Source organism: Parasteatoda tepidariorum, chromosome 1 (assembly GCF_043381705.1).
Source record: "Parasteatoda tepidariorum isolate YZ-2023 chromosome 1, CAS_Ptep_4.0, whole genome shotgun sequence".
In the NCBI taxonomy this organism is placed as follows: Eukaryota; Metazoa; Arthropoda; class Arachnida; order Araneae; family Theridiidae; genus Parasteatoda; species Parasteatoda tepidariorum.
Genome location: NC_092204.1, coordinates 60172984 through 60188707, shown reverse-complemented (window position 1 = coordinate 60188707; position 15724 = coordinate 60172984). Strand labels below are relative to the sequence as shown.

The 15724-nt window shown below is 27.4% G+C and overlaps 1 protein-coding gene across 2 annotated transcripts in view; it reads left to right on the top strand.

The window, feature by feature from the left end:
* LOC107454175 (ENAH actin regulator enabled) overlaps window positions 1-11472 on the top strand; it is a 41134-nt gene extending 29662 nt beyond the window's left edge. For both annotated transcript variants that reach the window (XM_016071268.3, XM_016071266.4), the window contains exons 7-11: window positions 3215-3306; window positions 4204-4234; window positions 4321-4409; window positions 6814-6953; window positions 10689-11472. In XM_016071268.3, the coding sequence (XP_015926754.1) occupies window positions 3215-3306; window positions 4204-4234; window positions 4321-4409; window positions 6814-6953; window positions 10689-10717 (381 nt within the window). In that variant the 3' untranslated portion in view covers window positions 10718-11472. The remainder of the gene's footprint in view (window positions 1-3214; window positions 3307-4203; window positions 4235-4320; window positions 4410-6813; window positions 6954-10688) is intronic.
* Window positions 11473-15724: the final 4252 nt, after the last annotated feature.

The following is a 15724-nucleotide window of genomic DNA, read 5'->3' as shown; positions in this document are numbered from 1 at the left end:
AAAAAGGGTGTGCAATATATGAATAAAGCTAAACAAATTGAAAAGATGGTAAATAAAGAAATATATCATTGCATTATTTGTGCTTTTCCCATATTGTTTAGCTTTCTTCTCATATTTTTTACTTGAAATTGCTTACCTTTAAACTTTTATTATTTTTGCCAATATAATTTTAATAATTATAATTTTAATTTATGTTATTTTTATTTAAATAACATAAATTGAAAGTAAATCTTTTCGTTTAAAATATTTTACCTTCGAAAAGTATTTTCAGTAAAGAAATTCAACCTTTTTTTATGCCAATAATTTTAAAGCATTAATTATGTACTATATGAGATATTATGTAAATATTGATAGAAAAATAGAAAATTTTTTGTTGCATTTTTACAAATGCTAGGTCTTGCTTGAATCGGGTGGGGATTTCAAACCTGAAATTAGTTTTTTTCTTAAAGCTACAGATTTTTTTTAAAGGACATTATTAGTCTATTTTTCATCGAAATGTACAAGTGAAGAAACATATTTAACAGGGGATCACATAAATGTTGTGACTTACTTTAAAGTCAGTCAGAGTACATCACCATTCACCAGAATGAAAATTGCATAGAAACTCATACCCAGAAATTATATTGTACGCAGCTAGGGGCACTTCCCTATTGTGACCTGTTCAAAAGCTCAAGAAGAAATGGTTCATAATTGGAAAGTGCCATTAGCTGCAAATGATGACATTTCCAGACATGGTTTCCTATGCCATTGTAATCCTGATGTTGTAACCTGGACCTTATGCAGCTCCCCATTATATGTAAAATTTTTAAACTTGTACATTTTGACAAAAAGGGGTTTAAAAATGACATTCAAAAAACAACCGTGGCTCTAAGAGGGAAACCGATTTCAGATTTGAAATCAGTGATACTAAGATCTGTTAAAAAAATCTCATGCAACAGAAAAGAAGAAAAAATGTTCTCCAGTGTATTTAATATAGTCTGCTAAAATTTTTATGACCAATGGTATAACCAAAAAGGAATTTTGAGATTTGAATCTTCACCTAGAAGTCATTCTTAACCTTAAATTAGCTGCCAGCCATTTAGAAAGGATATTTGATTGATAATCAATAATTATTGTTAAGAATTGTTTTTAGTTTAAATACTCTTATAGTGAAAATTTATTGATATTTAAACTATCAAGTTTAAAATTCTACCAAGAAAACAGCTTTTCTGACTGTTACTGTTTGTGACTTCTATAAACGGTTTGAAAATAATCAGACAGGTATTTAATTCTATCGCCTGAAAATACCTAAGTTTTTAATGAGGAAAAAAAATTTCATTTTATCAATTTTCTGAAATGGTAAATATTATTGAGCAAAGAACCTGCACTAAATTTTATTTTTGCAATGAAATGTAGTTAAAAAAGGCTTTAAAAAATTTACTGTTAATGAACAGAAATTTTTTTCGATTGCTATAAAAAGTTCAAGGATTGTAAGGTAGAGAATCAGTTGAAGATGGTCAGCAATCTGGTAGACTGTCCACTTCGATTAATGATCAATTTATTTTTTTAAGTCAGAGACTTGATATTCAGTCATCATCGTTTCTGTCAACCAATTTTGAAAGACGGTTTAAGGTTGTGACTCATTCCATCTGGATTTGTGCCAAGAACTTTGAATTTGTTCCAAAAGCAACTTGTTTAAATGATTCGAGAGATGCTTTCACTCTGTGATTCCTTTTTAAAGCACATTTCACTTAAAAACTGCTCAACAATCCAGTAGCATTTGAAAGGTGAAGGAAAACCAAAAGAAAATTGTAAAAGCTACTCAAAATTCTAGGTAATGTTAACTGTTTTCCTTAATAATCAGTATGTTTTGCATTCTGAATTCCCACTGTTTGAACAGATTGTCAACAGTAGTTCATTGAAGATTATTATTTGAGTGTTTTATAGCGTTTATTTGAGGCAACTAATCAAAAACAATCTGAATGGTAATGAAAAAAGCACATGGGTTTTGCACCACAATAATGCATTTTCTGACATAGCAACTATTCTGCGATTTTTGACAAAATATTCTTCTGAAATGGTACCATGGGATTTTTTGTCATTCCTCAATTGAAATTGCTTCTTTAAGGTCATTGTTTTAAGTTTATTAATCCGATGAAAGGAAAATTCAGTATGATCTATTAAGAAGGAAAAAAATTTTAAGGAATGTTTGGAAAAAAGGTTGGCAAATATTCATTAAAGTTGGTTGAGACATTAATAAATTTGGACTAATAAATTGATATCTTTTGTTTTATGCTATCATTCCGTGTACTTTTTTGGTCACAGTATTATTATTATATCACAAGACTGTAATAGTTTATTATTGTTTCTTTTAAAAAAATTAATCGTTTAAACTTTCAGTTTTAGTATATTGTTTGTAATTTTTGTTAGTGTCAAAAAAACTAGTTTTTATGTCTAGAAATTGGGAAATGGTTATTTTTAAGACAGTTTTGTCAAAATGGGTTGTTCTTATTTGCTGAAGAAAAAATGTTCTGCAGATATGGTTAGAAAATTTAAAAATAATGTTAGATTTTGTAGAAAAAGGATATTTGGGATCTAGGACTTCCAAATTTAATACTTTTATTCTTAATACTTTTTCCCAAAAAATTAGGCTCTAGAAAAATAATATAAATCCTAATTTTTTAAGAATTCGACCAAAAGTAGATATGTTATAATTAGAAAACGAGCAACTAATAAATATATTTATAATTTTACAAAGAATTAAAAGCACAATGCCATATCAGATGGCTGAAAGCTCAAAATCAGAAGATCTTTTCTAAATCTTCTTTTTCATAAATATGCATTCATAATGTAGATTAAATCATTTAAAATAACACCAATAATAGCAACAATAGGTCCTAATTTTTCAAAATATTAAAAAAAATATATATAGCTATGTATTACTTAACTATTAAAAATTTTAAAGCTTTTAAATTTGGTCTATAATTTTCTTCTGTAATTATTTTCAATTATACTTACTAAAAGTCAAAGAACTATTTGAGCTTTTGATGACAAAGCTATATAATGCAATGCTGTTTGAACAACTCAATTCCTTATAATTTAATTTTTAATAATTTATGTATGCAATTATTTCTATCATCTCATCTTTCTATAAAAATCTAGATACATTACATTCTCTAGATACTATAATAAAACTTAACTGGATGTAAAGGTTAACTTTAAACTCTTTCTGCAGAGTGATTCAATTGTTGATCAAAATAAAACCCCTGGACCTCCTAGTGGCATGGCAAGCATGATGGATGAAATGGCAAAAACACTGGCACGAAGGTAAATTAAATCTATTAAATTTTATCTAAATTATTATTTGGAATAATAAACAGTGTTATGTAACCACTGCACTTTCACAAATATAATGATAGAATAACATTAGAATTTCAAGTTAATATTTTAGTGAAGAAGAAACAAAATCGAAATTAATTAGACTCACTAATGAAACTACTCTCTATTTCTCCTGGCTGTCTATCACTTTTTGATGTTCTTAAGTCTCGCCTTCGTTTGTAGTGGTTAGATTTCTATTGCTTTTTCGTTTTTTCAACTTCTATTGCGTATATTCCTGATTTTTATACTCTTCAGTTTTGATTGTGATTTTAAAAATATATAATAAAATTGTTGATAATTGAATAACTATTATGCACTTGTTGAGAACAATGTGTCTTCAGCAGCTGCATTTCTTATATTTAATATACATTTTTATAATCCTATATAAGGACCTCAAATATTCGAGAAGGTGTGAAAAGTGATTTGACAAAACACGGTGTACTAATTGTCATTTTATACTCTTTTTTCTTTCTAAATTTTTTTGTTGTGTAATTGCCTGTTTTGAATTATTTTGCTCTTAGAACATTATTTGTTTGCAATTTACTTAGTGATAATCATTGTTACTTCCTTTACATTTTATCACTAAATATTTTTATAGTTATTTAAGTATAGTAATATATAAAGGAAAGAGAGCATTTAAATTTTTCAAATAAAAGTACATTAAAATTATGCTGTTAATATTCTTTCCTGCCTGCATGCTTTAAATTCCATGTGATACTTTTAACAATACAGACTAAATTTTGAGTTTAAATTCTATTAAAGATTAATTTATTTTGTTGGTAATTGAGTTTTGTTAATGCTATACATTATGACAGTCACGTTTTATACTTCTATTTTATTTTATAGGCGAGCTCAAGCAGAAAATTACCAAGGCAATGTAAGTTCTACAATTTGAACAATTGTTATTTCATTGTATTGATAAAAATGAGAATTTTTCTAATAAATTCGTAATTTCATTTTTAGGATTCCGATGGCACTGATAAAAAATGGGATAAAAATTCAAATGGCAATGGTGTGAACTCTGGATTAGAATCACCTAAGGGTAGTCGCAGGTATGAACAATGCTATAATAATAAATTTATCTAATATTGAAAGTTATTTATATTCAATGTATTGAAACGTATGTTTTCATCATGTTAAAAAATATACAAATACCTACCTCAAGGACTTAGGAAGCAAATCATCTAATTTATGCATGTATGATTTGTGAAGATTCTGAGTATTATATTTAAAGCCAGTCTAACGATACATTGCCCAAGAATCTGCATTGATTATTAATTTAGTTGCAATGAAATTTAAAAAGTCAGTTAATGGGATAATTATACAAAATATCTATCACTTTTTTTTTAAAAGTAGAAACTCATCTGTGAGTAAAATAATATGATATAAATCTCTCTATATAGATATTATGATTTTAAAGGTAAGTCATCTTTAAAATGGCAGCTGCATTTATATTAAAGAAATCCAATTCTTTCATAATCTATTAGGTATTCATGAAGTCTTTATTAGTTATAGGCACTTGTTAAAAATTTTTTTGTACCTGTTAAGTACTGCTAGCAAGACCTACGATTAAGGTGTTTTAAAAGTTTAGCATGGTATGAGAAAAATGCTAGGAACAATTTGTATCTACATCTCCAGGGTGCATAGCATCTTTAAAAAGTGCTTAAAGGTGCTTATTTTCAATTTTCGTTTTTTAAAAGCCTTGAAGTTGCTTTTTTTATTAAATGTTTTTAAAAAGTGCTTTATTTTCCTTTTTCCAAAATGAGATATTTTTTCCTTACCTTGTTGATTTTTGCCATGAATTATCCAAAAGACTTTGTTCTAATTTAATTCAACCCTAATCTATTTCGGCATGCCATTTTTCCTTAGCGTATGAAAACGCCAATCATTTTACATGTTTGATTAAATACTTGCGAGTCAGCATGTGCGTATACTGAGCTTAATTTATTGGCAAGAGATTCTCAATTTCAGGCTTCATTTTCAGCCCTCTGAAATCGAACCGAAAAATCTCTCGAGTTTTCGCTGATGGCCAACTGAACACTGTCAAAAAAAAATTTCCTTCTAGAGATAGAAAATTTTATTTCTCTTGTTAATTCATAGTTGGTGGTGTGCCATCGTCTTCGGCACTGGCAAGCTAATCGGATTCTCGAGAAATTCTATTTATGGATCAGTACCATAATCTTTAACTTGCCTTGAGGATCATTCACTAAATAGGTATTTTCATGTGGGTCTCTAGAGCAGTCAAGAATCCAAAAGCTTCATCGCCTCAAAATTTCGACCACCCTTTTATTCATAAAATTTGAGAATTTTGAGGATAATGTTTTTACTTGAGGGACCGTCCACCAATTGTATAAAATAAATTTTAACTTTTGTACTTTATTACCTTTTTTTTCTTATTACTTTTTTATTAATTATATTATTATAAAAATTTTCAGTATTTTAAGTTGTTTTATGAGCTAACTTAATAATATTTAGGGCCAAGATTTTAAAAAAGTATGAAATGAAAGGCTTTTAATATTTTAAATGCAGCAAAAAATCTTATGTTTGTGTTATTTTATTATGTTATAATAGTTTAGTAGGTCAACATTCTAGTCTATACAGCTGAGCATCATTCAAAAGAAACATTTTAAAATTTCTGTCTTATTCATACAAAATTGGAAAATAAACTCAGAGTACTGAGGGCTTCAAAACTATTTTTTTGTAATCACTTGCTTTGGGGAAAAGAAGAGCTAAATTGGTAAGAAATGAAAACTGGTTTTGCATATAAAGGATGAGATGATATTGTTTTTTTTTTTAATAAGATAATTGTTTCTGTATTTTTATTTTTTATGATTAAACAAATTAAGGGAATAGATAAATTGTAATTTGAAGCATTTTTATTTATAATTATTTAATATTTGCTACACCAAAATTTGAGTTTCTGACAGTAACTCTTTTAAACATTAATATCTTACACGATTTTCATTGAATTTTTTTCACTTTTTAAAATAATATTTTTGTTATTAATTAAAAATTATTCAAAAATTTTGTTTAATTACATTGAATATTTTGAATGAAACAAATAGTTTTTTTATAAGCAAATAGGTTATAGTTTTTCAAAACAAATAGTTTTTTATAAAAATCTCAAGAATTATATTTAAAATAGGTTTACAAAATTTTATTTGCAGTTATTCCAAGCAATAACCAAATTAATTGATAGAAGTTACAAGTTTTTTGCTGTATTTTCTGTGATAGATAGTTCAAAAACACTCTTTTTTGTTTGAAATTTTATGCCGGTCTTTCAAACCTATGAAAGCTTTAAATTTTATTGATAAGTTTGAGAAACCGCATAATCTAAACTCCTCGTTATAAAATAATTCTCTTAGTATTTCTGAGAAATTTGAAAAAGTGTCAAAAACTGAAAGTGTCTCTTTTATTGTAGTGTGGTGTGCATACTAATGTGGTTTCTATTTTTAGACAAAGGATAGGTTCTATTGGAGATATGGATAATTTAAAAGCCAATGGTGTTGAGCCTTATGACATGGAAAGAATCAAGCAAGAAATAATGTTGGAAATAAGAATGGAAATGAATAAACTGAAACAAGATATTATTGAAAGTATGATATTTAATTTTATTTTAATTGCTAATTTGTTTTTAAAAAAATATGCAATGTTGAGGGTTAGTGATTAATTCTGAAAGAAAAAATTTTAACAATTTGTAAAGATAAATTAATTGGAATGTTTTCTTTTCGTTAAATTCTTTAGTACAACAGATTTGCCTAAATTTTTATTGTTAATCCTAATTTTGCTTTATTTGTTCTTGTTTATGCTTGAAAGAAAAAGCTTTGATAATTTAGCGGTAAAATGCAGAGCATGTTTTTACCCCTCTCACCAAACATGTGCACTTTTTTAGTCCATATTATTTGTGAAAATGTTAAAATGCCACATTTCTGTACATATATCCAAAGTGTGAATGTCAGGCTGTTTCAGCTAGTTTTGTAGAGGTTCATAACTCGTATGCACCACTTCTAGGCTATTGATGGCAAGCAAACCAAACACATAATTGCATAAACTAATTAAAACTAATTTTTTAAAAACTTTCAAGAATTTTATTTTATATAACGCATTAAGTGCCACTCTGTTATTTAGTTTTCTTGTTGTATTTAGTTTTAATTTCATCAGTTTTGTGTTTGCATATATTTATTTAATAATTGTTTCATTGAGCTTTATAAATGAGTACATGTTAATTAAGTTTGAAATAAATTAATACATTTAGATTCTATTTTATATTAGGAGTTTTGCTTATTATTGCTTGATTATTAATCATTTCTGTTTATTTAAACTGATTTCACCAATTTAAATAGATACATCAAATTTAAAGATTATTTAATTAAAAGATCACATAGATTTAGTTTCCAATTTTATTGAGATTAAAAGTAAACCTAATATGTTTGCTTAATTTCAATTGCAACTTTATCCACAAACTCTTGTTTGAAAGTCTTCTTCAAATTTTAGTAACATAGTTTAACTAAAGAAACACAGTTTAACTAAAGTACGCAAGTTATTTATTGATATTGCTTTGGAATTTTAGTTTTTCTTATTCCAGGGTTCCCACGGTCCTTGAGAGTCCTTGAAAGTCCTTGAATTTTTTTGTTGCTAAATTTAGGTCCTTGAAAGTGCTTGAAAAACGTCTTAGGTCCTTGAAAAACTTGATAGTTCCTTGAATTTGTCCAATACTGCCGCGGCCCTTTTTATAAAACACCTGCGGATCTTTCTCGTTCTTTCTGTTTTGTTCCCGAGCTCTCTCACGTGGTTTTTAACGCCACCGTTTCTAACCGGGCCTAGCGTCTTGGTGTCTGCCAAGCGCGCGGAGCACAGCAGACAATCAATGCGTTCGGGGCGAGACTCCACTTCATCTTCTGTCACATATGCTTAGATCTTCTTTTTTCTTATCGAAACTGGAATACTCTCGAATTTCGTAACAATATGTACCTTGTAGTTTTCAATAAATTTGCCGTTTTACCATCCGCACTTGTCCTTACGTTTGCGTCATTTCAAAACTTTATTGTAAAGCGTATTCGCAAAGGCACGGCTTCGTATTTGTGTTATGTAGTTTAGACTAGTTATGCCTGGGAAGTGCTATTTTAATCCCCAATGGATGGATAATCAAGCTTATAAAGAATGGATTTTATCGATGCCCGAAAAGAAGTTCAGAGCCAAGTGCCGATTATGCATGAAGGAGATCGATATCGCGAAAATGGAAGAATCTGCTCTGAAATCACACATGAAAGAAAGGTAAAACAAAAAAGCAGTCTCATGCCCTGAGTTCTCTTTTTCCAAAGACATCAACATCTAATTCATCTGGTGTAAATACTCCTTCAACATCGTGTGCCCCATGTGAAACAGAAACTTTAGTGGCCGAGGTAACATTGTCTTCTTATCTGGTCAAAAGGAATGTGCTTGATGCTGAAATTCTCTGGAGTCTGAAGTGCATCACTAGTAATTATTCATGTAACTCCTGTGAAGGGATTAGTAAATTGTTCTCCAAAATGTTTGCTGATAGCTGTATAGCGAGACAATTTTTTTGTAGTGCCACAAAGTGAGCCTATTTGGGCTCCTTTGGATTGGCACTATACTTCAAAGGGATTCTTATAAATGAGCTGAAGAATGTTGATTGCTACACTGTACTCTTTGATGAGACGTTAAATCAGTCTCTACAATCTAAGCAGATGGACATTATGGTAAGGAATTGATAATAAAGTTTGCACTAAGTATCTTACCTCCCAATTTATGGGTCATGGAACTGCAGAAAATATTTTGTCCTCTTTTTACAAATGCATGGATGATGGTTAAAAGCTCTCTAAAATACTTCAATTATCCATGGATGGACCCTATGTCAATTGGAAATTCTATTAGAAGCTTCAGTGTGAATTAAAAGAGAAATATTCCCACCAGGTCATATTCATTGGCAGTTGTGGATTACACATAACGAATAATGCTTTTAAACATGGTGAAAATGGGATATGTTCCTTCTAATTTTTATTTTCAGAAAGAATTGTTGCTGCATAACATTTAGAGAAGGTTGTGTAAATTATGGATGAATAATTTCAGAAACGATGTTTAATAGAGGAGAGGAGGGGGTTATGGAATAGTCATGGAATATGGAATACCTAAGATTTAGCTCTGTCTTTCATGCAGCCTTCACATGGAAATACACAGGATTAAAGGATTTCACCATTAACACCTCATTACCATTAGTTATAGATTGTGCTGAAAATGATTTTGTGAATTAATATGTAAAACCAGTAGGGTTGTTTTTAAAAAAATATAAATTTTAGTCCATAATACATATACTCTCTTCTCTCTATATAGGCAAAGCATTTAGGTATTATATTTGAAATTAATTATTGCCACAACAAGCATTGTTGCTTCTAGTAAAATAGAAGAGAATAATTTTTAAAATTGGTCTTAGATTAAGGTCCTTGAAATTTTTGTTGAGGTCCTTGAAAAGTCCTGGAAAGTCCTTGAATTTCAATCTCATCATAGAGTGGGAACCCTGTATTCCTTATTTTAATTGCATAAATAAACTGAACATAGTTTCAAATATAATTAATTAACTTATTGTGACTAAATAACTTTTTCATGTGATGTTGCATAATTAGATAGTGTTAAGAAATTACTTTAAATTAGCACACATTAATTTTAAATAATAATCAGTATCTAAAATAAAATTATTGCAGAGAATAATATTAAGAAGATATTTATAAAAATTGGATGTATTTCTAAATATTGCTAGTATATTAAATACACCTTTAAATAAGAGATAAAATAATTTACAGGCTAACACAATTATAATTTTTTGCTAATTATAACCAAAGATGTCTATGTATGCATATCAAAGCGTCATATCATATAATTTATCTGTACAAAAAGAATGCATGAAGCAAGAAGACAACACCGTCAACAGGCTTTTATATAAAATTAAGATTTTCTAAAATCAACGCTTCTGTGGTGCGGTCGCTTAAGGCACCACTCACATCCTTGGAGGAGAGCTGGGGAACATGAATTCGATCCTTACAACTGGCATAAATACACAGCCATGTGCACGTTAAATCTGTCATGACTGTAGGTTTTCTTGTTGGATGTGGTCTGGTCAGTTTTGCAAGAAGAGTAGCAAGTTAGGCACTGTCCATGTAGTCTGAAAATGATGCAGCCCTTATAAATGAGGCTATTTGCTTGGCCATGGTTAGGTGATGTGTTTTGTTTCTAATTTGATGTTTTTACAATTTTAATTATTGTTAACTAAATTTATGTATTTGTTTTTGCTAAAATATGTTTTCTTTTAAATCTAGCCATAAGGAGTGAGCTAAATCGTAGGTAATGCCTCAGAGAGGAAGAAGTCTTTTATATGCAAAGCATTTGCAGAATGTACTGGTGTATAGAAGTTTGCATATTTGCCTTTCATAATGAGTTTCATACTGTACATAAGTGTGCGACTACTTTTGCCTTCTGAAAACTTTTATGTGAACTTTTTTCATGAATAAATTGTTCCCGTTTGTACTTTTTCTATAGACAAAACGGTTTTTTAGAACTTTGCTTTGGTTATTCTATTATTTTTTTTTTAAACATTCTTGTTGAGGACAAGCTAATGGTGTGCTTGAAACTTAATTCTATACTAAGTCAAAGTTTATAGTAAGATGTTGAAATCGTAGGGTCTATTTGTTTCCAATATTTTGAAGGTAAAAAGCACTCTTGTAAATAAATCTTTTTCACTGAACTTAAAAGTAGATTTTTTTTAATAAACATATTATTGGTGCTGTTAAATTTTATATCATAGATTGGTTCTCTTAGATCTTTTTAATAGTAAAAAAATAATTTAAAATGAAAACTTATAGTAATTAGTACTGTCGTGATACTGCAATTATAAATCAAACTGACGACATCTTCTTATTCATTAAATTTAATAAATACCAAACAAATTCATTTTCTTCCACTCTTCAAATCGTTTTATAGTATGATTAATAAAGCATGGATGTTAATGACATGACATTAAATAGATCTTAGTAACAAATATCAAATTTAATTAAATCAGAATTAAAAATAATTAATTAAATCAGATAGTTTAGTTAATACAAATAATGAATGTGGTAAATTTATCATAGCTTTAGATAACGAATGTGGGTAAAAAATATATGGATGTGCAAAATTAAAGTCAATTTCAGAAAAAAAAAATTAAAAAAAAAAGTTTTTATTGCCATTTTTATCCATGCTGATTGATGTTCTAATATGCCGCTTCTTTGTAATCTAATTAATTAATACTAATTAATAATAATTAAATTTTTATTGTAGAATAATAATGATAGCAATGAATGCTGGTTGTTTGGTGTTAAAATACTTGAAAGCAACGAAACTGACTGCTATTTCTTATCAAAATGTTTATTTTAGTACTCTACTGAAAAATGTTTTATATTTTAATCTATTAATGTACGTTTGACTTAGCATAAAGTCAAGTTTCCATTTTACCTGTTTAAAATTTTTCTAAAATAAGATCAGTGCCTTTGGCACAGACTTTTAGATGCTCTTCCAATAAGAATAATTGCATCGGTATTGCTAATAATAAGTGTGTGTTTATAAAATAAGCATTTTTTGTATTATGTATTGATATTCTCTTTGTTCAATAATAATAAAATAAAGTGCGGGTGATGTTCTTTTTTGAGTCAATTCTAATGACTAGTGTTACATGCTTGCTTTTTGTCTTGACACTGATTGTAATGTATCGGTTTTTTATTATCAGTGTAAAAGGTCAAAATAAGTTCCTCTTATAACATACATAAAATTCTTTATAAATTAGTATGTTAGTAAACATTAATTTAGGCATTTTTAATTTTTTATGCATTTTGTTCTTGCATTTTATTTATTTTTGTGTATTTTTGAAAAATTTTTAGTTTTTATTTAAAGCAAAATCTCAATTTCCAAAATAATAAGTTTTGGTAATAATATTATAAGTATAAATAAATAATATTTTCTAGTTTATTGAGTTTCTAACTAGTTATGTGGGCTAGTACTGGCAATTTATTTTTGTTCAGTGCTAATAATTAAACTATAAATTTAAAGTATCTTTTCTATCTTGCATTTACCTTACTTTAATACTAACTTCATTTTGTTAAAATTTGTTATCAAAATATACCCTAAGTTTTCTAGAATTTCCGTTTAAAATAGAATTTATTTTTGTTGATAAAAATTATGGAAAATTTTTTTCAATACTTTTTTAAAAATGCTGGACATTTTAGAATTATTATTATTATTATTTTTTTTGTCTTTTTTTTAGAAAGTGTAAATATCTTTTTGGGTTGCATTTTGAGTGAAGTGTTGCTTACTTAAAGTTTAACAACTTGATAATATGCATTTGTTATAGATATTAATACTGTGTATTCATAAAATATATTAATCTATCATGTGAATGAAAATGCTATGAGTGTCACTTATTATTTGAATATGATACTTGATGTGTGGCCATATTTCTCATCAAAAGTTCTAGAATTAGATCAAATTTATTAAACCAGAATTAATAACTAAAAAATTTTTTTAGCCTAGTAAAAAATGTTTTGTGATTCAACAAACAAAAATTATCACAAGCGTGTGCCTATTTTTTTAAAAAAGAATGTTAATTTAATTTTAAAGTTTATTAATTCAGTTTGCTGCATTTGGATATGGGATTTAAAATGTTATGTGAATTGAATATTAAAATTCAGATTGCTAAAGTGTTTGTAAATGTGCTGCTATTATTAAGATGTCAGTCCATAAGTGTAAATACTTTTATTATATGATATCCATGTGTATTAAATGTTTAAATGTGAATTTCAAAAAGTAAATATCAGATGGTGATAATAAAAAAAAAAATTGCGGTTACATATTTAAAAATTATCTATACATAACTACTTCAAAATTAACTTGTTTTACTGATGTTTATTAAGAATTCTTGAATTTTACTAACTAAGATAGTAATTTTTTAGTATTGCTTCATATTATAATAATTTTTACCAAAAGTAGTAAATATTTTCATGAATGTAATAAAACCTGTGTTTTTAAATTAAATTAAAATAATTAACTTTTGAAATGAATAATGGCATTTTGAATTTTTTGGCAAATATAATTTTTTCTTTAAAATATTATTTTTTTTTGTTCAATATTTAGTTTACTAATAATACTTATATTATAAATTTAATATTCAAAGTAGTTCTTTGGTTTTCCTAAAAGTTAATTGTACAATATTTATTGTTTCAGTAACATATATTTTAAATGGTAATAATCTGTGTGTAATTATTCCCAAAATTGTAATTGCACAGTAACTGATATCTACACCATTCATGTAAATAGGTATTCATAAAAACTCCATTAAGTTCCTTTTTTTTTTCTCTGAAATTCCAAAGACTTATAATGTCTACATTTCATGATTTAAATGTTTGCTTATTTGCAATAATTCAGAGTTTATGAGAAAACAAGGCTTTCTCTTGCCATTGTATATATTAAATTGTTAATCATATTGTAATCCTTTTGGCATTAAAATGTGGTAAAGTTCAGAAATACCAAATTCAGCAGATATTATCTAAATCGTCCTCAAAGTTATCTTATTAATTTTAAAAATAATACTTGTATATTACATAAATTTAAGATTTACATTAATGATGACACATCTTATTTTGTAAAAGAAGCAAATACATTTGTTTATTTTTAATATTGGTATCAGATAATAATCATTTTTATATAAACTAATGGTGCAAAGGCCCGAACTGTCATATATGCTAGTGTGCTATAAGAAATATCATAAGAGGGGACAATAGTCCCAAGTCTTGACATTGTAAAAAGGTGTAAAAAAAATTGCACGTCTTTTAGTGAAGGAATATAGAATAATTGGAGCAAACTTTGCTAGTGTATATACTTTAAATTAAAATAACCTAAATGAAATATAGTGTGTTGGCCAAAAAAGATTCAATTTTTAAATTTCAAACTACTTCATCGGTGTTATAAAGATTTTCTTTCTGAACCATTTGATGAATATTGCATTAACAGCATTTAAAAATAAATTTTAAAAGTGGTTAAATATTATAATGCATTCAAAACTGTGTAATTGCAATTAAAGAGAAATAAATCTTCCTCTAAAGTCTTTAGAGTAAATTTTTAAAGTTAAAAATTTAAAAGATCTTTTCACCAGTTATTTATTTCTTGTTAAAAATTACTTAAACATTTATTTCTTTAGTTTATTAATCTCAGTCAAAATAATTTATCCTTAAAAGAATAGTGTTTTTTCTTCTAAATTTTCCTCCCATTAACACACAAACATTTGTGTTTACTGATTCAATCTTACTCTGTGTTTGTTATTTTCTGGCTGTTTTCTTTTTCAAATATTAAAGTGTCTGAATCTAACATCAGCTCCGTTTTCACTTAGCATAATAATAATGTTCCCTTTTATAAATTTAACCTTAATAATGTATCCTTTAACTTGTCTCCCTTTGTAATTCTCAAATATTTTTAATGGCCTTCTTTCATATCATCAACAAATAGCGTTTATAAGTGGGAAAAAAAAATTTCAATAAACTTTTTAAACCTGTCTGTTTTTATTCCTTAAGTAAAAAAAATGCTTTAATTATCTTTTAATAGTTATTTTTTAATATATTGAAGAATCGTAACATTCTTAAAAAGACAATATATGATTTGTCATATTGCTCACTTTTATTGTGTTATGTTATGCTTTTAGCAGTATTTTTGTTCGTTAATTTTTCTACTTTTATATTTAAATATATTTTTAAAAAATGTGGTTCTAGTCAGTGTAAAAAAAAAAAAATGAAATTGTAATTGTTCATTTTTATTGTTAATTTATCGTATTACTACTTCGAAAAGAGAAGCAGAATGAGATTATTGAAATATGTAGAAGTAGTTGTGCATTAATCTTTAACTATGCAAAATCATATCATTCATTATGCAAAGAGTGTAGACAAAACGAATAGAGTTGTCAAAGCTCAATACTGATAGTGCATAATGTTATTTGAACTGTGTCCTGTCTTTCGGAAAGCTCCTATTTATAGAGTGAAAATGTTTAATGTCTGTGTATAGTTTTCAGTTTTTTCACTTTGGTGTAAAATTAAAAAGTATTACCAATGCAAAATAAAGACTGATTATGCAAATATTTCTCTCCTTATTTATTATTCAGCATTGATATTAACTAAAAAAGTGCGTCTAGTCACATGATCTAGTGCGAAACCACCACAACAGGAATTTTGCGCTACCTGAATACTTGACCAAAAGCACTTGTTTGAAAGATAGAACTAGTTTAGTTTATTTTCTACTGGGGGATACAACGTTGAATCGGTTAAAAAAATTACTCATATTG